Source organism: Carcharodon carcharias, chromosome 28, assembly GCF_017639515.1.
Source record: "Carcharodon carcharias isolate sCarCar2 chromosome 28, sCarCar2.pri, whole genome shotgun sequence".
NCBI lineage: Eukaryota > Metazoa > Chordata > Chondrichthyes > Lamniformes > Lamnidae > Carcharodon > Carcharodon carcharias.
In genome coordinates, this window is record NC_054494.1 from 17,816,838 (window position 1) to 17,840,877 (window position 24,040).

Sequence of the window (24,040 nt, forward strand, 5' to 3'; positions counted from 1 at the left end):
GTGAGGGGGGGCATTAAGGAGATACACCCCTTGCCCACTGTTATGACCCAGCAGTTTGGTAAAGCTGAGTTATTTAAAAATCCCAGAGGGAAACATTAAACAACTGTCATAACCTATATTTTTAAGTGGTATGTTTGAGATGCAGCTCTAAATTCAGGGATCAGACCACCAGTTCTCAAGAGATTTTATATTAAACTAAATGAGACATTTTATTAATTTAAGTTAAATATATACACATGGCTACAAATTACTACGATCATAACTTTTAACAAATTCCCAAATTAATCTCCATTAAGGGAGCAGCAACCCATACACTTAACCAGACACCAGGCAAAGCATTTTCACCATACAAATTCAAACTGAGGATCTTTTCACTTTGGTTCATGTGGAGACAATTGTAGGCTTACAGTTGCTTTGATCTTACATTGCCTCTTCCCTGTACATACAAAACTACTGAAGTTATACCTAGCACAGATCATTGAATGTAAATTCTCATTATATCACCAGCCTCTTTGAATTCTACCTCTTCTAATAATAAAATCCCTGTCATAGTGGCAATTTTATTAGTGATATAAACATATTGCTTGGTCTCTGCTAGTTAGGTGCCAGATTTCACCCCACTTCTTGAATGCTCTTTTCAAAAAATGCAATTGTACTCTACCTCTCTTACATCTCAAAACTAGTACACATCAAAGTACCCAGACTAGCTGTCTTTAATCCAATTAAGATACACCCACAGACTAAATCTCTATTTTAAAAGAAAAATATTTTCCAATAACATTATATACATTAATAGCTTCAAGACACCCACCATTAGCCTACACAGAGAAAGTTGCCTGGCTGGACAGTCAGCATGGGTGTCTTCTGCCGCTGGTTAAATCCTAACAACAGTGGGATGAAGCCCTTAAGTGAGCATTAATTGGCAACTTAAAGGTCTTAAATGGACCACGGGTGGGTGGGCAACCTGAGGCCTCCCCAGCGCTGATAAAATTGCAGCATGGATGGATGGGTAGGCAATGAGCACAGCTCCCCATCTGCAAACTCGCTGCCTGGGACCAATAAAATTCGGCCCTCTATGTCTGTTGGAGTTCTCCTTCACCAGGGCAATGCCAGGTAGCTGTGCCCAGGCTTATAGATACATTTGGCAGCATAATGGCAAATGTGGGTAGCCTGCTTCAGTCCCAACTGGTCCCACAGCAATGATCCTCCCCGTCCCCTTACATAAGCATTTGCCTTTGGGTACACTTTTCATATCTTGCAATGGATTGGCAGAGGAAAAAAGAGCAGTGTATCTTTAAGAGATCTGTTCTTTCTTTGTCAGCCCGAATTGCCATTTTAAATGGGTGTGATTAGAACCAGGCAGGAAAAGAATCCATCTACGTGCAGCCTTGCTTTATCCTTTTAGGAATGTCATATACCTGTGTACTGAAGCTTTTGCACAGTCTGAGGGATAAGACACCTGTGGATAGCTTGGCCAGGAATTATTGTACACTATATGAATTGAGTGGGGATCTGAAGAGTAGGTGAGCTTCTACTTTTTCTGATCTCCCTCCCCTGCTTACCCACTGATGCAAGTAATTCCAGGGCAGGGACTCTACAGTGAACCAACAAAATGCACTTTCCTTTCCATTTTCTTACCTTTGCAGTCGAACTGGAACACTGAACAAAAAGCCATTGATTTGTGTATTGGGATCAGTTATGAATGGGACCTTGGTGACTTGTGGATGTCCCTGCCATGAGTTAGTCTGCTATTCATGAGTGTAGGATGGGTGTTCTGCTGCACATCCTTTACTGAATCTCAAACCTCATTTTGTTAGCAATACGAGCATTGTACTTTCCTTCCAGTAGTTAAAAGGAAATGGGTACGATAAATATTTGAGTCAAATATAGAGTCTTTTAAACACTTTAATAGGTGTTTTGGGCTTTCAGTTAATCATAGTTTCAATTTTATGAAATCCTTTATAGAGTCTAGTTTAAAGCCTATAATTGTGATCTATTGTATCAGCGAATCCCAACTGTGCACTGTTCCCTTTGACACTCTTTTTATACCTCATGAAGGAACTTGGTTTAGAAGGGGAACGGTTCAGAAATCACAGGAATAACGATATTTAGTGGGACCCTTAATGAGCAAACACGTTGTTGTGCAGTTGGTCTGCTTGAGAAACTAGAGAGAGGGGTGAGGGTGAAGAGTTGGGATTTTCTCGAAAGGGCGCAAGCACCAACATCAGGAGGATAATGGATCCCGAGCGATAAATACATTTTCCTGGAAGTGCCTCTCAGTTGAGAATGATGGTGGGTGCTCCATGCAAACACAGCTAAGAAGCCTCGCTAGTGGCAAGAGAGGCAGTGACTGTTGCTGAGGCTGCAAGGACAACTAGGTGACGCCTCCATCTTGTGGCACCACCAACCCCACCTCCCCCACCCTCCCTCACCTCCCCCACACCCTCCTCACCTCCCCCACCCCCCCTCACCACCCCTCTCACCTCCCCCCAGCCCCCTCTCCTTCCCTCACCTCCCCCCACCCAGCCCCTCTCCTTCCCTCACCTCCCCCCACCCATCCCCTCACCTCCCCCCACCCATCCCCTCACCTCCCCCCACCCCCCAACCTCCCCCACCCCCCCTCACCTCCCCCACCCCCCCCTCACCTCCCCTCTCATCTCCCCCCACCCCCCTCTCCTTCCCTCACCTCCCCCCACCCATCCCCTCACCTCCCCCCACCCACCCCCTCACCTCCCCCCACCCACCCCCTCACCTCCACCCACCCACCCAACACCTCACCTCCACCCACCCACCCAACTCCTCACCTCCACCCACCCATCCCCTCACCTCCCCCCACCCGCCCCCTCATCTCCCCCCACCCACCCCCTCAATGGCCCTGTCCCCTCCACTCCGAGAAGCCAGAGGGAGACAACCTGTTTGCAGCTTCAGCCTCCCTATGTGGCACAGTGCTGCTCCATTGCTGGCAAAATGCTAGTCGCCTGGGGTGAGGGTCCTTAGCTGGGCCATTAATTGGTTAAATTGGCCACAGACTTGCTGTCGCTCAAGCCGCTGCCTTTCCCACCACTGGAAAACTTTCCCAGTCATGGGACCGAGTGGTGAATCCATTCCGACATGGATTCCCAGCGTTTGCCTGGAGGCCCACCGCCACTTAGCCTGCCACCCAGGGGCTGGTACAACCTCACCCAAGGTGTTTCTCCAGAGAGAGACTCAAGCTATGTCACCTTGGTGGGCCTTGTCAACAGGAAGGAATTTGGGAACAGTGCAGTCAATTAACCTCCCTCAGTCCGATAGTTATATGAGTCAAAATGGCCAGAGTCAAAACAGAAAATAACTGGCAGTAGTAGGTAGAAATTAGATACACAAACTGGTAAATGATAAATACATCATTACGTAGAATATAATTTGATAACCTATCAAAAGGGGCTTGCTGTGTTAAATCTTCTAACAATTCAGCTGTACTGATTAGATGCAAGGATGGTCAACTATAATTTCTGTGTACCTCTTACAAGGTCAAAGCAACTATATTGTCATTTTAGGTGCCTTCATGCAAATATGGCACCTTTGCATTACCTGAGGCTTGTTCTCCTCCTCATCCTTGTAATAGTAGAGCTGTTCACCCCTGAGGACAAACCAGCGCTGCTGCCAGTTCTTCATGATACTCCTCTGTTTCTTCAACCATCCTGATTTCAGTGCCTTATCCTGTAGACTGGGTGAGGATGGCCTGCTGGAGACTCGGCTCTGCTCTCCCATCACCATGCTTTTAGACCGGGCTGGCAACAGAAATAACAACAAGGTGAGAGCCGCAAAGACATCCTTTCAAATGTACCAATGTCAACATTGAACAGAATTTATCAATACCAAAGTCTAACTGTGACATAGCCATCCACAAAAAGTAATGTGTTTGAAATTTCCATTGCCAGGTCGAAGTTCAATTCATGTCCACCATGTTATTTTTCAATAGTTTGGTCCAAAGCTAAATTTTTAAAGAAAATAATTGTTACATTTCTGAAAGAAAGGCAACACCAGTTGAGTGTTACAAGGATGTAGAAGCATCACAGTTCTACATCGGGGAATAAGTCACGTTGAAGAAGTGTTTATGTTATGAGGGAAACCCACTTTTCGGAATCTGTATATCCCAATTGCCGGCCGCGTTACGAATGCCTGAGAACACGGTCAGTTCTCCATTTTGTGTTTAACCTGAGGAACACTCCAGAATCTACCCTAGATCCTAGAGATGTGTGATCTAAGGTTTGACAACAAAATACCTCATTAATTAGAGCAGGGATGCCCAAGCCCTCAGTCTCCCAGGGTCACGTATGAGTTAGTTTTACAAATAGAGGATAAAAAAGACCTGTATTTCAATAACTCTCTTCATTCCACTAAGGGTGTCCCAATGTGCTTTACAGCCAGTGAGATACTTTTGAAGTGTACTCACTGTTGTAATGTTGAAATGCAACAGCCAATTTATGCTCAACAAACTCACACAAACTGCAATGAGATTAAGGACCAGATGATCCATTTTTTAAGTATTGGTTGAGATGGAAATTTTCAGTTTTGAATCTTTCATTTCACAAAGCCTCAACAGGTTTTTGAAGGAGAGAGATCCAGATTTTCATCACCCTTTGATTTTTTTAATTAGTTTTTCATTCTTGGGATGTGGGCATCGCTGTCTGGGCCAGCATTTATTGCCCATCCTAATTGCCCTTGAGAAGGTGGTGGTGAGCCACCTTCTTGAACCGCTGCAGTTACATGGCATCTACCCACAGTGCTGTTGGTACACCCACAGTGCTTTACGGGGGAGTTCAAGGATTTTGACCCAGCAACAGTGAATGGCGATATGGTTCCAATTCAGGATGTTGTGTGGCTTGGAGGGAAATTTGCAGCTGGTGGTGTTCCCTTGTATCTGCTGCCCTTGTCCTTCTGGGTGGTAGAGACTGCAGTCTGGAAGGTGCTGTCAAAGGAGCCTTGGTGAGTTACTGCAGTGCATCTTGTAGATGGTACACACTGCTGCTACTGTGGGTCAATGTTGGAGGGAGTGAATGTTTAAGGTGTTATGGATGGGGTGATATGGATGGTGCTGAGATTCTTGAGTGTTGTTGGAGCTGCACTCCAACTCTGAAGAAATGCTTTTTGATATCACCCCTGTCTCATCTGAGAGACAGTACCTACATGAATAGGTACTTTTCTTTAGACTTCCCTGAAATGCCAGCCTCAGTTATGTGTTGAATTGCAACTTAAACCCACAACCTTCTGACTTAAAAATTAGAGCTCATTCTGGCCCCATTACATTAGAAACAAGTTTCCACAAGTATGCAGCATTTAAAACTAAAGCTAATGGGTTAGTGTGGTCAAAAGACATTGAGATTTGAAAAATAATATTTTAAGATATCTTCAGATGTTACTGTAAGAATTCAATCATTCAGTTATGATAATCCATTAGGGAATTCAACAAGTAAAGTTGTATGAAGCCAATTTCTCATCACTTTTTATTGGTCTCAGCTTTGATCGAAAGATTTTTGACCCCATTTGGAATATGATCCAGTCTCGGTTAAGCTGCTGAATGTAGAAATCTGAGCATTTCTGAGCAACACAAAATATTGATTTCAGAATACTTTTATACTCTTCCACCAACATCGCCAACAATTAGCCTCCAATTATGGCACCACACATAGCTCAGGTACATTTTACAGACAGGGCATTAGCTGGAATAATTTCCTATTTACAGTGTTTGTTCCTGAGGTAAAAGGACATTCCTCCTTGTTTCCATAGAGAACTCATGAGCTCCACCTGAATTTGTGGGAGGTGATGGTGTAGTGGTATTGTTGCTGGACCAGTAATCTAGAGACCCAGGACCTGAGTTTGAATCCCGCTATGGCAAATGGTGGAATTTGAATTCAGTTGAAAAAAAATCTGGAATCAAATAAAGTCTAATGACAACCATGAAACCATTGTTGACTGTTGTAAAAACCCATCTGGTTCCTTTAGGGAAGGAAATCTGCTGTCCTTATCTGGTCTGGTCTACATGTGACTCCAGACCCACAGAAATGTGGTTGGCTCTTAAATTCCCTCTAAACAAGGGCAACTAAGGATGGGCAATAAATGCTGGCTTAGCCAGAGACACCCACATTCCATAAATAAAAAAGAAATATCTTAAAAGCTATAACCAATAACTTCAAGTGAAGCAATGTAAATAGAAACAAAAATGAGCAATGAGTCCTTGTAAAAAGAGACATACTATCAAAGTTTTTCAATTTGTACTCATCAGGACAGATACACAAGATAAACTAACAGTAAAGGGGGCAACAATTTATACAGCATGAAAAGAGAGTGCTGATTGGTCGGCAAGTGGGCTCTGATTGGTAGCGGCGTTGCCATGGAGAATTCATCAGAGAACTGTTAATTGTTAACTGCCAAGCTTTTGTTTCAAATTCAAACCAGGTCGGTCAACTCTGATTGGTCAAGGCATTGCCATGGGGAATGAATCAGGGAATGACAGCCCCCCCAAACTTTTGTTTAGTTAGAAGAGTCATAATGCATGAACGTGCTCCTTCTGTCTGCAAAAGACAAGGCCCTGTGTGTGAATATATGTGGCTATATATTATGCTAGAAGCAAGACAAAAAGCTTCAACAGTATATCTTTTTTTCCAGCAACACTCAAGTTCTGCACTACCAAATGACTCATTCATTCTTTTGGGCCTGTTATTTTTCTCTATTGAAGTAGCTATTCCTGCTGGCAAACCTCTTGTTCAGAGTTTTGACCTGGCCATTGCCAATCAACTACCCATCTTTGAACGGGGCAGAGACTTTTCCTTCTGTGGTCCTCAAGGTTGTGTCTTTGTGTCAACATATCTAACAGGCCTTTTGCGATGATGTCAGTTCATCGGAGTAGTAAATCAACCAGCTCATTCTAAAGCTTAGAAATCATCAGTTCATTGTCGGGTGAAGTTAAATAATTTAATAGGTTCTCACTGACTGCTTATCTAATTAGCATTTGTGGAATAATTTACATCAAAGGGACTTTCTTTAACTCCTTCATGTTGAATTTAATTCTTTGTTGAAATTAGGTGTGCTTCAATAGTTTACTCCTCCAAGCCATTTTCCTGAACCAATTGTACTGTGGAGAAATTCTAATAGTAACACTGCACCATGCAACTGTTACCCGTATGTGTCAAATATTATAATAAGAAAAGCAAAATGCTGCAGATGCTGGAAATCTGAAATAAAAACAGAAAATGCTGGAAAAACTCAGCAGGTCAGGCAGCACCTGTAGAGAGAGAAACAGAGTTAACATGGCAAATATCACCCAGTTTGTTGCAGATAAAATTTGATGCATTGTCAGGCCTGCTGCATCCAGAGAAGGCTGGCTCTAATTAATGATCTCATGTCTGGAAACACCTATTATTTATTTTGCTAGATGCTATGGAGGCTGGACTATCCCAGCAGCCTCAGCAGTAGCGAAAGCCCTCTATTTAAACCATTGTTCCTCACAGGCAAAGAAACTGTCATTAAAGCATGGATACCATGGCCCATGTGACAGATACAACTTTCCTTTCTACTTTTATACAGATGAATGACTTTTGAGCAGGGTACAGCCTAACAAGCTGGTGGGACACTGTTCAGTCAGCCATTCCTAATGCCCTAAGCCTTGACTGAGAACATGACTGGTCACTGGGCAGACTGCAGAGAGCTTCAAAGCCTATTCTCAACTTACTACCCAGCAGAGTCCACTGGAGAATGATGAGGAGCAAAAGTCCTGGCTCTTTCTCCCTTTCACCAGTCCAACTATAGGAGCCCCTCCACACCTGTTCCCTTTGAGCCACTGCCCTGTTTGAGATGTGTTTATGCTCACAGATTGAGAAATGGGTTGGTGCGGCTCGGTGCTACAGCATTTACCCACTGAGCCACTGGATGGGCAGAATTTAAAGCCATTACAACATTTTGCCTTTGCGTTTTCTGTACAAAGCAGCCACTGTAGCCCAGCAATGCATAATGATATGGATCATTTTGGCAGCAAACAGTACATAATAGCCAGAACAGATTTGTAGCAAAGGAGCTGTTCAAAAACATGAAGGCAGATCTTCTGTATGTCTCAATATCCCAGTATAAAGTCACTGGAACTGGGCACTTTGTTCCAGTAAATTCATTATTTGAGGTTTTGATGTATCTATATCTGGAAGTTATTAATAGAAAAGTGGACAATCCTTTTCCTGCTTTTAGCAGAATAAAAACCTGCTCAGCAGATCTGCCTGACATTGGCTGTCTTCAGCAGGTCTAATTAAAAAATTCCTGGCTGCAAAATAAAACCACTGACCAAACATAAATAGTTCCAAGATTGTCCCATCGACAAATAGGAGCAGTATATCCAGCTTTATAAATATAAATTATTTTACTCTGAAATGTGCAAATAGTTGATCATTCAAAATATTAGGAAAATGTTATTCAATTTGGTTTAAAATTTGGTTTATGGGTGAAAGATCACAATTATTTAATCCTTTGTAATTCCTTTTGTTCATTATCTCAAAGAGTGAGTCAAGTGGTGAATGGCTAAGAAGGCATTTGATTACTACACATAGACAGTGCTAAGTGATCCCACAACCAATGGATCAAATCTAAGCTCTGCAGTCCTATCACATCCAGTCATGAATGGTGGTGGACTAATTGTTTAATTAACAAGCAACTGGAGGAGAAGGCTCCAAAAATACCCCCATCCTCAGTGATGGAGGAGTCCACCACATTAGGGTAAAACATAAAGGCTGATGCATTTGCAACCATCTTCAGCCAGAGGAGCCAAGTGGATGATCCATCTCTGCCTCCTACTGAGTTCCCCACTATCACAACTGCCAGCCTTCAGCCAGTTCAATTCACTCCATGTGCTATCAAGAAAGGGCTGAACACACTGGGTACAACAACATCCTGGCTGTAGTACTGAAGACTTGTGCTCCAGAGCTAGCTGTGCCCCTAGCTAAGTTGCTCCAGTACTGCTACAACATTGGCACCTACCTGACAAGGTATGTCCTGTTCACAAAAAGCAAGTCAAATCTGATTCAGTTACCATCCCATAAGTAAAATGTTGGAAGGTGTTGATAATGCAATCAAGCGGCACTTACACAGTAATTAAATGCTCACCAATATTCAGTTTGGGTTCCACCAGGGCCACTCAGCTCCAGGCCACATTACAGCCTTGGTCCAAACATGGACAAAAGAGCTGAATTTCAGAGGTGAGGTGAGAGTAACTGCCTTTGACATCAAGGCAGCATTTGATTGATTGTGGCATCAAGGAGCCCTAGCAAAACTGAAGTCAACGGGAATCGATGGGGTGGGGGGGGGGGCGGGGTAGAACTCTTCATTGGTTGAAGTCATACCTAGCACAAAGGAAGATGGTCGTGGTTTTTGGAGGCCAATTATCTCAGCCCCAAGGCATCATTGCAGGAGTTCCTCAGGGTAGTGTCCTAGACCCAACCATCTTCAGCTGCTTCACTAATGGCCTTCTCTCCATCATAAAGTCCGCTTGCCTGGACAAGTGCAACTCCACCAATGCCTAAGAAGCTCAACACCATCCAATTCAAAGCAGAAGGATTGGCATCCCATCCACCACCTTAAACATTCACTACCCCCACAACAAAACACAATGGCAGCAGTGTGTACTATTTACAAGATGCACTGCAGTAATTCACCAAGCCTCCTTTGACACCCTTTTCCAAACCCACAACCACTACCAAGGAGAAGGACAAGGGCAGCAAACACATGGGAACACCACCACCACCTGAACGTTCCTTTGCACATCACATCCAGTTTCCAAGTTCTCTTGCACGTCCTGACTTCCAACTATTTCGCAGTTCCTCTCCTGTTAAAATCTTAGAACTCCCTCCTTAACAGCACGGGAGGTGCACCTGCATCAGATGGACTGCAGTGGCTCAAGAAAGGGGCTCAGCACTACTTTCTCAAAAACAATTTGGGACGGGTAACAAACTCTGGCCTTGCCAGCAACTCTCACATCCCACGAAACAATTTTTAAAAAAAACTGCTGGAAATCTGAAACAAAAAATGGTTATATAACCAAATTTCTTTGAAGCATTCACTCTCAGCCTTTTGCCCTCTTGCACCCATGCATCACAGGCAGCATACACAAAAGGTCTCTTTCCCTTCTCTCCACACAGCCCATTACAACCATTCACACCTCCCTGCTTTCATTGCTTGCAGGAGAGGAGAGCACACAAGAGCCAGAAACAGAGGCGCAGGATGGTTGTCCCTCCAGGGACAGGTACCTTGTCAGCCATTGGCAATGCATGCCCACCCAGTCCAGGGGGCAGGAGGTTTTGTTTCGAGAGGTTACAGATGTCCCTGTCGTGAAAGCCCGAGTGCCCTGAGGCACCGGTGTTAGCCATGTTGAGAAAGCTGACCCTCTGCCCTGTAGACCCTCTGTTGAGCGGCCTTGTCCCCTTCCAGCTGGTGTCCATCCATGCTGCCCTCTGGGGGTGGGGAGGGTGGGGGGGCATGCGGTGGAGGAGAAGGTAGCTGGTGCAGCTGCTGGTGTTGCTCCTGATACTGCTGGAAAAGTTGGCTTTGATGTCACCTCTGCTCTTGGCCTTCACCAGAGGTGAAAGTTGGAGCTGCATTAGCTGCTCCCATACGGCGGTGAAGGCTGGCAGATAGGGGAAGCACAGCTGGAGGTGAGTGAGGTGCTGGGCAAGCGAAGTGCCTTCCAAGGAGATGGCAATCACCCACCAAGCAGTGAAGATGCTGCCTGAGAGAAGACGCGTTTTGAGCAGCAGCTTCTCACTTGGCCATGGAAGGAGCTCTTCAGTGTAACTGATTAAAGCCTTCTCAGCCTGTCAGTTTCATTGAAGAAGTTCCTCCCACAGTGCACGCGCCTCAGTGTCCCTGACGAGGTGCAGAAACAGAGTAGAACCCCACGCACTTTGGAGGGAAAGAAAAATGAATCCAGGGTTAAAAAGGATCTGAAATGTTTTTATTCTAATTGGCTCAATTGCTTTGTGACCCAAGGGTGGTGGGGAGGAGGGAGGGGCTCCCCATTGAACTCGGGGCACACCTGGGGAAAGCTGGAAGAGGGCGGGTGTCGCCTGGATTCCAATCCAACGTCAATTTCAGGGGCATTACCATATCCGCACGCATCACCTCCACCTGGCCGGGAAAATTCTGCCCACAGCATCTGACAACAAGGACTGAGAAGGCCCTTGTTCAATTCCTGGTCTGTGGCTGCAGTACCCCAAGATATGGAAACGAATATCAGCCAGGGCTCCAACTCTCAACGGGCTGGGCTAGTGGAACTGAGCATGTGTAAGGCTATTAAGCCTGGACATGCTCAGTTCCGCTAGCCTAGTCAGAACATTGTGGGCTGGTTTGCCAATGGCTTACACTTAAAAAATGAGTTGCCTGTATCTCAATGATGGAGTTACCACCTTCAGCAGAAAAGGGAATGTGGCTGCATTGAGAGGGAAAGAGTTCATAGCTATCATGGGATACAAAAAAGAGATGATTTTATTGACTTTCTGTCCCCATACACTAAGAAAACAGAATTTCTATTACAGTCAACTAGTAAGGTGCTGTAGACATCAAATAAAACGAACAGAAAGAGCTCTGAGAGCAGAAGGGAATAGTACATAATGACACAGTGGACTTGCAAACATTAGAAAGGTTAATTAAATAGTTGGAAGGGTGTTCAGGGGGTGGAGACTGTAGTCTCCAGTTCTGCATAATGTTTATAAATCTTCCAAATTTTGATGCCTCATTGTGTGAGGCACAGTCTGGTAATGCACACCCACCTGTGTTATTCTCACTGAATATTGGATGCTACTGAATGTGTTTAATGCTCCTAATTTATTCTTTACAGTGCAACAATATGTGACTATCAAACAGAGAACTAATTGCTTCAAATTTTGTCCCCTATTTCTTCACTAGAAAAGAGGAACTTACCAAAAACAGTGGTTTAAAACATCTATCAGGAAGTGTGGGATAGAGGCTGGGTTAAAAACTCTGACAAAGTTAAAACAAAAATAAATACTGGCAAAACTCTGAAGAGACAATGTGGGGTAATTCCATCAAAGGAAGACATAATATATTCTGTTCAATGGCATTTACAATGAAGGTTGAATCAGTGGAAATGCCACTTTAATTTGGCCTTGTCAGACAGTAGTTTTGGTCACCTCGTAATTAAGATGTTCGTAGTGGTGACAATCTGTCACTGTGCATCAGAGGACAGATTCAAGTGAAATGGTTTCTTCAAATAATTCAGCTCAAAGGACTTCTTTGGCTTACGCCTTAAGATTTGAATTGGCTATAGAGTCCCAGATCCCATAAGGTCATCAGATACCTATCTGGGGCTGGCTTTACTATTTGCTGCCAGCAAATCTCTCTAGGTTTCTGCAGACTAAAAAGGAAGAAAGACTTGCATTTATATAGCACCTCATGATGTCCCAAAGCACTCTACGTCCAAGGACATACTTTTGAATTGTCGTCACTTCAACATGGCAGCCACATTGCATGTGGCAGAGTCCCACAACAGCAATGAGCTAATGACAAGATAGTCTATCATGTGGTTTTGGTTGGGGAATAATATTGGCCTGGACACCAAGGAGAACTCCACTACACTTCTTCAACGTAATGCTATGGAATCTTTAATGTCCACCTGAGAGGGCAGACATGGCTCGGTTTAACGTCTTATCCAAAAGATGGCACAGTACAGCACTCCCGGAGAGCCAGCTTAAATTTTGTGCTCAGGCCTCTGGATTGGGGCTTCAACCCACAACCTTTTAACACAGGAGCAAGCAGGCTACCGACTGAGCTACAGTTGACATCTATGTTGCATGCTGTGGTTGTACACTAATAAAGCAGTTTTCTAACATGGTAATACTATTTCCTTTGGGTAGATGACTGGCGGACTAATTGTGACTGAAAATTGGCTTATGAAGGACAAGTTTAAAACTCTTCCCCACATAACATGCATAGTAAACCTTCCCTTAGTGTCTTTTGCACATAATAGCAGGGTGTGTCCAGGAATGTTTCTGTATTTACAAGGGGTTCTCAAGGAGTGAATTCACATTTAAAAGGGATCCATAGGAGTGTGTCGATGTTTGCAGGAGCCTGGATAGTGCATCAATATTTCAACAGGGTCACTGGGAATACGTGTCAGTGTTTGCAGAACATGCCACAGGGCGAGTCAATATTTGCAGAGGTTCCCTGATCTTGTGTAGGGGCCTCTCACACAGAAAGGTTTCAAACTATACACAAGGTGATAAAAACAAAAAAACTGCGGATGCTGGAAATCCAAAACAAAAACAGAATTACCTGGAAAAACTCAGCAGGTCTGGCAGCATCGGTGGAGAAGAAAGAGTTGACGTTTCGAGTCCTCATGACCCAGTTCTGTCGACGAAGGGTCATGAGGACTCGAAACGTCAACTCTTTTCTTCTCCACCGATGCTGCCATACACAAGGTGAGCTATGTCACATTAAAATTGTCTGGGTTTACCCCAGTTTCACAGCTGAAATAAACTTGAATAAGAACTGATGCTTTCACTCCCAAATTCAAACTTTCTTACTACAGCTTGGGTTGATAAGTGGCAAGTAACATTCACTCCACACAAGTGCCAGGCAATCACCATCTCCAACAAGAAAGAATCTAACCAACACTTCCTTGACATTCAATGGTATTACCCCATTCTGAAATTCCCCATTATCGACATCCTAGGGGTTACCATTGACCAGAAACTGAGCTGGACTAACCATATAAATACTGTGGATAAAAGAGCAGGTCAGGCGCTGGGAATCCTGTGGTGAGTATCTCACCTCCTGACTCCCCCAAAGTCTGTCCACCATCGACAAGGCACAAGTCAGGAGTGTGATGGAATACTCCCCACTTAGCTGAATGAATGCAGCTCCAACAACACTCAAGAAGCTCAACACCATCCAGGGCAAAACATCCTGCTTCATTGGCACCCCATTCACTAACATAAACATTCAGTCACTCCACAACTGATGCACAGTGACAGCAGTGTGTAGCATCTACAAGATGCACTGCAGCAACTCAACAAGGCTCTGTCAACAGCACCTTCCAAAACTGCAACCTCTACCACCTAGGAGGACATAGGCAGCAGATGCATGCTCCTCTCCAAGCCACACACCATCCTGATTTGGCATGACATCACTATTCCTTCACTGTCGCTAGGTCAAAACCCTGGAACTCCCTTTCCTAACAGCACTATGGGTGTACTTACACCACATGGACTGCAGCGGTTCAAGAAGACAGCTCACCACCACCTTCTCAAGGGCAATTAGGGATGGACAATAAATGCTGGCCTAGCCAGTGGTGCCCGCATCCTGTGAAAGAATAAATAAAGGATTTTTAACTTGATTGCAAAACCCAAAGGATTGGGCATTGTGTGGTTAGCTTCCTCTCATTGGCTGGGATTTTCTGGTCCCACCAGCATAGGTAACATCGTGGGTGGGACGGGAAAATTTGGAGAGCAGCCAAAAGTCAATTGGCTTTTGGTCACTTGCCCGCACACAACAATGTCCACCACTGGCAGGACCAGAAAAACCCACCATTATCTAGTATTCCTCATTGGAAAGTTTACTTTAAAAAGATTATCTGATCCGAGAGCCCCAGTTACTGCCCATTGCTGGCAACTCTTTGAATGTGTGGTTAGTGATCGCTTACACAATTGAAGAATAGCAAGGCATCGTTTTTGTACATTGGAGAAAGCAGATGGAGCCTCAGTTTAACGTCTCATCTGAAAAAAGCATCGCTGAGTGTGCAGCTCTCCCTCGGTACTCCTGGAGTGTCAGCCAAGATTTTGTGCTCAAGTCTTTGGATTGGGTCTTGAACCCACAACCTTCTGGCTCAGGAGAGAGTGGTACCAACTAAGCTGCAGTATCAAGTAAAATTATTAGAAGATAACTATAGCCTTGAAAATTGAAAAAAACAAAGCCATCAATTAAGGTTTGCAGATAAGGTTGCCAACTCTCCAGGATTGGCCTGGAGTCCCCAGGAATTGAAGATCAATCTCCAGGACATTGCTGTGTGCTATCCTGGAGAAAAATCATTGGGACATTAAAAAGGTTTTTAAAAAAATGTTTCTTTGAACATTTGTCTTTACCAGATATCAAAAATATTTAAAATTGGAAAGAAAGATTGTTTGGCTGACAGTCAAGCATCATCTGATTGGGTAATGAGTCTTTTTTGCTTTCCAGTTGGGGTAGGAGTGCAGTACGTCACAAGGATGGGTGTGTTGGCTCACTAATGGCTGGAGTGTGGGGGCAGGTCATGTGATGGAACCTCCAGGAATACACTCAATCACAGTTGGCAACTCTAGATGCGGAGCCTGGTTTTCACTAAAAGATTTACAGTATGTTACTGTTCATAGGACCACAGAGCACAGGAGGAGGCCATTTAGCCCTTTGTGCCTCTGCCAGCTCTTTGAAAGAACTATCCAATTAGTCCCACACCTGTTTCCTCGTAGCCCTGCAAACTTTTCTTTTTTAAGCATATATTAAATTCCCTTTTGGAACATCATGGAATTTGTCTCCACCGCACTTTCAGGCAGTGCATTCCAGGTCACCGCAAGTCCCTGAGCAAAAAGAAATTCTCCTCACCTACCCCCCTGCCCCACTTGCTTTCTTTATATATGAATTAGTAAATGTACTTACTAAAGACTCCAGCAATTCTATTTGTGAGGAGTGGAATAAGCTCAGAGTGTCGATGTGGGTTAGGCTTACAACGCTCACTGAGGAATTTGCTATACCACTTCCAGGAAGGCTTACTCAGTTCTCATTGGTGCAGGGAAAACTGGCAGTCATTCTCCGGGAGTTGAAACATTCTTGAAAGGGAAGCCTTGGAGAGTACATTTGTGTGCCTGGAGCATTCATCTGCGCAAAAGCGTGAAGCATCTGTGTGGGGGAAATTTGAAAGCATCTTCAGGGAATCCAGGCATGTTGAGCAGGAGCCAAAAATCCAAGGCTGAATGAGTTATTTGGTCGGATGGAGGCTATAGACTGATTAAAAAGGGAATCATGTTTGGAGGAATCACTGATGCAGCAAACCTGCTTTTTAATGGCGAGGAAAGGACAATGTATGTTATATTAGGGATTAGTGCTCAAAGTTTAGAGTCCTAAGTATAACAGGATTATAGAATCATGCAACACAGAAGGAGGCCATTTGGCCCATCATACCAGTTCCAGCTCTGTGAAAGAGCTGCTTCGTCCCACTCCACTGCATTTTCCCCCATAACACTGCAATGTATATAGTCAATTCTTTCTTTGAAAGTTACTGCTTCTAACACTCTTTCAGGTAGTGCCTTTACTCACTGCTGGTTACATTAAATCTGTATCCCTGGTTACTAAGCCTCCTGCCTAGGGAAGAGGTTTCTGCATATTTATTCTATCAAAATCTCTTGAACTGTGGCTTAAGATTGGGCTTCAATGATTTGGGGGCAGTCAGATTTGGTAGTCTAATTGTGTGGATGAACAGGGGACAAACATGGGCTATATTTTTGTTCTCATATTTCTTTTAATAACTTTTAGCCAGAATCGGTCATTGGCAGAATAACGTACTTTGTATATTTAAAGCTGGAAGCCAGTACATTGGGTTTACCTCACAGCAGTGGAGTTACCTGTAATAAATGAATAACACGAATCATACTTTGTTGAAGAACTGCTTGAAACTTGCATGTAAGGCAGTCCAAACTCATTGCACCTATCAACTCCGCTGCTAGAGCAATGCAATAAGCCTCTGGAAAGGGAGGTATCACCAGGTACAGCATCTTCCAAGATGAAGTAGCAGTCTTGCATGTACAGGAATGTTCGACACCAGTGAATCATGGGCAACAATCACGTTTGCTGTTAGATTTTTGAAGTTTTTTTTTGACCCCTCACATTTTTCCTTCCTCTCGTCCCAAAGCTGCAGGTTTACACGTGGTTACAGTCCCACAGATCACAGGCGCTCCCCACAACTCCCAGACCCATGGTTAGGCCAACTTCCAATCCATGTCTAATAACAGGTAGCATCACAATCATGCCCAATGCCGTTCTTGTTGGTATGCACCCAAATGTCAGCTTTGTAGTGGTATGTTTTTATCCCAACCTCAAAAGCAATAAAATATACCTGGTGAATTTCACATCAGAGTTCGTTCAACAACAACAAGCGAAAGCTTGCATTCATGGAGCACCTTTAACAAGCAAAACGTCCCATGAAGCTTCAGAGGAGTTGTTGTAAGTGGTGGCCGAGTTGGTGCTTTTGATAGAATTGATCAGCAGACGGAAACTTCTAGATGGAAACTTTAGAAGTTTATTTCCAAAGGTACTCAGGAGGAACTACTCATGCATTTTCACTTCAAACTCTATCTCTACACCACAAACGACAGAGGTAGCCTGTGCTACTCCCCTATTGGGTACTAAAGATCATGTGATCTTCCTTAACAAGCATTATTCTTAAAGGTATATTACACACTAAATAAAACCATGGGCAGAATCTTCCGGTCGGCGTGTGGGGGTGGGCCCTACATGCTGATGCGTAAAATGACAGGTGAAGATATTGGGCGTGCGTTCCGCAGTCATCGCGATATTTCATTCGGTGGGCACGTGCCGGAGGTGGCTGCGCACCCACCGAAATGTAAACGGCCTATTAAGCCCATTAAGAAATTAATTAAAGTGCTTGCGAACACTGCCCATCCAACCTTAAGGCTGGAGGGCAGGCAAAAAGCCCAAGCGGCCTTTTTGTTTTCAGAGGTTTCCTGAACCTTTTATTAAATAAATAAATACATTTTCATGAATATAAAAACATGTCCTCACTCATGTGACACAGTCACAGGAGGGGACGTGTTTCAATACATTTTTAAATCTTTTCTTTCATTATTTTAATTTCCATTCATTCTCTGTGCCTCAGGGAGACTGAAGTGCTCTTTTGCATGCGTGCGCAAGCTGTGCGCTAGGCCCCAACTCTCTCTCCTCCCCCTGCCCACACGGGTAGCGCTGGGCTCTACCAGCCATGTCTTACGCTGGGCGGGCCTTAATTGGAGCATTTCAGAGGCTAGGAATCCTGCAGTGAGTAACTCACCTCCTGCTTCCCCAAAGCCTGTCCACCATCTACAAGGCACAAGCCAGGAGTGTGATGGAATACTCTTCACTTTCCTAGCTAAGTGCAGTTCCAACAACACTCAAGAAGCTCATCACCTTCCAGAACAAAGCAGCCCGCTTGATTGGCACCTCATCCATCACCTTAAACATTCACTCCCTCCACCATTGACACACAGTGGCAGCTGTGTGTACCATCTACAAGATGCACTGCAGCAACTCACCAAGGCTCCTTTGACAGCACCTTCCAAACCGATGACCTCTAGCACCTAGAAGGACAAAGGCAGCAGGTGCATGGGAACACTGCCATCTGCAAGTTCCCCTCCAAGACACTCACTATCCTGACTTGGAAATATATCACCATTCCTTCACTGTCACTGGGTTAAAACAATGGAACTCCCTTCCTAACAGCACGGTGGGTGTACCTACACCACATGGACTGCAGCGGCTCTAGAAGGCAGCTCACCACCACCTTCTCAAGGGCAATTAAGGATGGGCAATAAATGCTGGCCCAGCCAGTGACACCCACATCCCGTGAATGAATAAATAATAAAAAAATAAGTAATTTCACTACATAACGTTAAATGAGGGAGTCAGTCAATCTGAGCGAATTTATTCAGGGGGAAAGTGATCAGTTTCCTTATTATGTCATTCTTCTAGATCCTGAATGAATCTGAGGAATTTACCTGCAGTATTCCACTTGGCAGACATTCCAAATACCGAACATTCTGTGAACATATTGGCCACACAAAGTCTACATTCCCTGTTCTTCTGTCATTCCTTACTTTCAAGGTCTGCTCTGAATATATCTTGAGTATGTCACTCATGTCTAGCTACGTTAATAAAAAGCTTGTGGTGCATGTGCTCCCTGTAGTTACAAATTTGGTTAACCCTTTATGTCAATATTTAATATTGAGATTATCCATGTAAACATTTAGATTGTAGTTTCAGGCTCCAGTCAACAGGTGGTAGAGTGGAGTTTTTTTTTTCTAGTGTCTCTTCCTAACTCCTCAGCCATCATAAACCTTAATTTTTAAAGAATATATGCACCAGCTGGCCACCAATGATTTGCTGTTACGTGAGAAATCTGTCTAAAGTCCTCTCTCAGTTCCTTCAGTGTTTTTCCAGTAACCTATTAGCATTTCTGTGCCACCCTGTGCTGGGTAGCAGAAAGAGCATGAGCAGCACTGAAACCTAATCACTCAACATCCCAGCTTGGGCAGACCAAGAATTGAGACCTGAGGTACATGAAGGAGGAAATATGCCCAGGGTGATGGATGAAGGAACAGCTTGGGTCACTCTGCTGTACGAGAAACCTCAGTGCTGTAGCTGTTCGGTCAGGCGACCTTTTTTGCAGCATTTCAGACGTGATCTCATCAAGCTGTAGAGCCCTTACATCACATAAACTGTTCAACTTGACTGTCTGCCGAGCGAAGTACTATCACACAAGGAGGGAGGGCTGTTAAGGGTCCTTCACAAACCAAATTCCGCCACTGAAAGCTGGTCAGTGCTGCAAACTCATTTCACTATGGATTATTTATAACCTCCTTTCTGAGGGCACAGGAATCCTGCTTCATTTCTATTCTTGTGACAGACGATCAATGCTTTATTGCTGAAGAAATCAATACATGAGGACTTTTACTTTCGGCATATCCTTCTGCTGACAGCGAGCAAAGGGCGCCTCCAGACAGAGAGAGAACTCCTGTCTGCTCATGGCACAGGCATATCTGCCTCTATAGCCAATTGCTGTAATGGAAGTGCTCATCAGGCTGAGCGACTGCTCTATTATATTATACATCTCCTGCCCAGTGAGCCTTCAGTTTGTACAACAACTGAAAAAATTTCCCTGTCTCTGCCATTGGATATTTCATTCGGGCTGTTCGTACATCTTGCAATATAAGCTTTTTCCTTCCCGGCAGGGAGTCTTGGGCAGGATGAGATTAATGCTCCCTTGAAACTTGTGCCTAAAATAAATAAAAGCAACGCTTGATGCAGCAGGACCCGATTGTCAGATAAATTAGCCAGCTCCAAGACGCACTTAACATGGAGCAAACTACTCGCTAGCATCCTAGCTTATTGACCTTCTGTAGGTTCGTGGGGGCACATACTAGGCTGAATTTAATCTTGCAGAAAGGAAGAAACTAGCTTCCTGCTTCATTCCTTTTAAGCTTTGAAGCCTAATTTGAGTCTCCACTGTAAGTTATCCTTCTGTTCATTCTCTCTCTCCGTCCAGATAATTCATTCTATCACGCCAGTCCACTGCCAGTACACCACATCTTCACTTGTACTTAATCCTTCCTGCACTTTTTGCAAAAAAGCCATGTACTCAGTAGCGGGGCTACAAATCAATATCCGTGATATGGAACAGCAATCTCCAGCTTTACAAAGAACACAATGATAAAACAAAGGTGAATCCTTGTCCAGTATCACTGAACTGTACAACAACCAGTATAACTGCTGCATCTCTGCTTTGTGCCTCAGCTACTCAGCTAAGGTAAATGAGAAAACAAACAATATTATATTGCACTTACCTCTTCTAACCTGCCTTATCTTAGGACTCAGCATGCTCTCAGTCCTCTGTCCTCTTGCTTAAAAGACTCAGCATATCGTCACTTTCCCTTCTCGCACTCTGTTTCACCTCCTGATACCATTACCCCTTCACCAGTGGACTCCCTCTGGTCAGCTGCACCAGTGAAAACTGTTGTGCCATCCACTCCCACTGACAGTCCTGGAATGATGTCTCACATCAGGCTAAATAAACCCTTATGCATTATTTATCTGGTCCTGAATTAATTCTGCTCCAAACTAACCATTAAGTACTTGAGAGATTACCGTTGATAAATCACGAGAGTGCACATCAGGGGTGCTGGTGACTCTCTTTCCTAATTGGCCCATGACCAATGTTATTAATATGCCTTTAACATGGCACAAGCAGCAGTCTCTCATCGTCCTGTTAATGTATGCAGTGACTGCAACATGAATTCAATCAATGGGCTCTGCATACTTGAGAGGAGCAGACAGGGACACAGAGGTCAGGATGGACACAGAGTTGATAAGCCTGTACTTACGTGTGTAAAATAATACATTGTCCCTCGGAGAGGAAGACATGTGTTTTCTAATGTACTTCTGGATGAGGGGGGTTAATAAGGGTTAATATCTGAGGGACAACATGGAAACACCTTGGCTCGAAAAGGCAAAACCATTCCTTTTAATTGCTATCCTAGCACACGTTACTGTGACTATTTTCCCTTGAGTTAAAATGCCTGTTATAGGACATAGAATTTACAGCACAGAAACAGGCCATTCAGCCCAACTGGTCTATGCAAGTTTAGGCTCCACACAAGCCCCTTTCACCCTATTTACTTTCATCCTCCCTGCATATCCTTCTATTCCTTTCTGCCTCACGCACTTATCTAGCTTCCCCTTAAATACATCTATGCTGTTCACCTGAACTACTCCTTGTGGAAGAGAATTGTACATTCTAACCACTCTCTGGGGAAAGAATATCATGGAATCTCCTTTATTCCAGTCCCAATTGTCCACCCTTCTGTTTATCCACCAGCATGTCCGTGCGACAAAGCTTTGCTTGTGACATCTCCTCACTGAACAAGCCCCCGACACCAATCTCCCACTTCTTCACAGCCCAAGAAGGATAGAACTTAATTTATGTTTTCTGAATTAGACTCATCTTCATTCCAGTGCCTGAGGTCCTGGTGTAATATATAGGGCCAAATATTTGTGGACTTTTAATTATCTTTGAATGCCCATTGCCTGTGGGGCATTCATAAGAAGAGTGCAAACAACTGAAGGCAGACCATTCAGAGTTTATTTGGGTGGATAATGGAGCTTTACTGTATGATGTCTGTTGAACTGTTACAACAAGGAATATGTTCACTTTTCTCATAGTGCAAAAAAAGTACAACAGTGTACGACTCTTAATAATGTCATCAATAAAAGATTCTATGTCTTTTTCAAATGTATGTAATTTATTATTTTTTTAATGTTCTGTATGTGTGGTCTGCCAACTGTGCACATAAAATTGTTAAAGAAAAAGTGAATTATATCGAATTTACAGCTCAGCTGGTCCAGGCCAGTGTTCATCCTCCACATGAGTGGCTTCCCACCGCCACCCCCCCCTCCCCTCCCCCCCTCTTCATCTCACTCGATCGGCGTGCCCTTCTATTTCTTTCCCACTCGTGTGCTTATATCCAGCTCCCCCATAAATACATTGATGAATTGTCAGTCATTTCACCACATAAGTTGTCATGTTTTATAGTCTGCCTTTTAGATGAGATGCTGAACTGACAGCCCATCTGCTCTCTCAGGTGGGCCTAAAAGATCCTCATGGCAGCATTTTGAAGAGGAGCAGGGGAGTTCTCACTGGTGAACTGGCCAAAATGTATCTCTCAAGCAACTAGAGTTGCCAACTGTGATTAAGTGTATTCCTGGAGGTTCCATCACGTGACTTGCCCCCATGCTCCAGCCATTAGTCGGCCAACACACCCATCCCTGTGACGCACTGCCCTCCTACGCCAATTAGAAAGCAAAAACATTCATGAACTAATTGGATGATGTTTGACTGTCAGCCAAACAGCCATTTTTATTAAAATCAATTTTCAATATTTTTATATCTGGGAAAGAGAAATGTTCAAAGAAAATGATAAAAAAAAACCCAAACTTTTTTTTATATCCCAATGATTTTTCTCCAGGGTTGCACATAGCAGTCTCCTGGAGATTGACCTTCAATTCCTGGGGACTCCAGGCCAATCCTGGAGGGTTGGCAACTCTACAAACAACACCACCAAAACAGATTAACTGGTCATTATCACAATGCTATCTGTCGAAGCTGGAAATTTGCCTCACTCCCTACATTACAACAGTGACTGCACTTAAAAAATTGCTTCATTAACTGTAAAATACTTTGGGGCATTATGAGATTGTGAAAGGTGCTAATACTTCCTTGTGCTTTCTTTCTAGTGAGTTAAAATGCTGCTGATCTGCCTCTGTACCGGTCCTTTATCACAGTAGTCCATCAGTAATGGGCTGCTGTCTTCAATTATAGAGTTGAAGCATTAATGCCCTCTTTGAATTATCCTCTTTTCTCTGTAAGCAGCTCTATGGTACAAATTAACTCGTGTTTGCATCTCCTGAGGGATTGAGACCTACAAGGTAAGTGGCTTCAGAGAATTGCAGTTGCTGCATGAAGGATATCACTGACTGCTATTTTCCAAATGCCTAGTTCTAACATTTTGGAGCTGACGACCCCCTGTACAAACTTCGTGACTAACAGGGGAAACAAGCCATTCTTGTGGCTTCCAGAACGCTGGAAATAGAAGATTTTAGTTTTCCAAGTTGGTTTTCTTGATATCATGTTTCCAAAACACTGGAGATTGCTCTGTCACTAACGGGTGAACTGGCACACTGGAGATTGGCCTGTCGCCAGCTGGTGAAGTGGCAGACTGGAGATTACTCTGTCGCTAACTGGTGAACTGGCACAATGGAGATTAGTCTGTTACTAACTGGTGGACTGGCACACTGGAGATTACTCTGTCGCTAACTGGTGAACTGGCACAATGGAGATTAGTCTGTTACTAACTGGTGGACTGGCACACTGGAGATTGCTCTGTCGCTAACTGGTGGACTGGCACACTGGAGATTGCTCTGTCGCTAACTGGTGGACTGGCACACTGGAGATTGCTCTGTCGCTAACTGGTGGACAGGCACACTGGAGATTGCTCTGTCGCTAACTGGTGGACTGGCACACTGGAGATTGCTCTGTCGCTAACTGGTGGACTGGCACACTGGAGATTGCTCTGTCGCTAACCGGTGGACTGGCACACTGGAGATTGCTCTGTCGCTAACTGGTGGACTGGCACACTGGAGATTGCTCTGTCGCTAACCGGTGAACTGGCACACTGGAGATTGCTCTGTTGCTAACTGGTGAACTGGCATACTG

At 44.1% G+C, this 24,040-nt stretch overlaps 1 protein-coding gene across 2 annotated transcripts in view; it reads right to left on the reverse strand.

The window, feature by feature from the left end:
* LOC121270898 (rho GTPase-activating protein 22-like) overlaps positions 1 to 24,040 on the reverse strand; it is a 370,801-nt gene that overhangs the window by 305,477 nt on the left and 41,284 nt on the right. The window contains exons 1-2 of one of the 2 annotated variants that reach the window (XM_041176477.1): positions 15,664 to 15,708; positions 3,571 to 3,770 (exon numbers count right to left, since the gene is read on the reverse strand). In XM_041176477.1, coding sequence (XP_041032411.1) covers positions 3,571 to 3,756 — 186 coding nt within the window. In that variant the 5' untranslated portion in view covers positions 3,757 to 3,770; positions 15,664 to 15,708. Of the gene's footprint in view, positions 1 to 3,570; positions 3,771 to 15,663; positions 15,709 to 24,040 lie in introns of those variants that run through there. The other variant, XM_041176476.1, reaches the window with a different exon arrangement.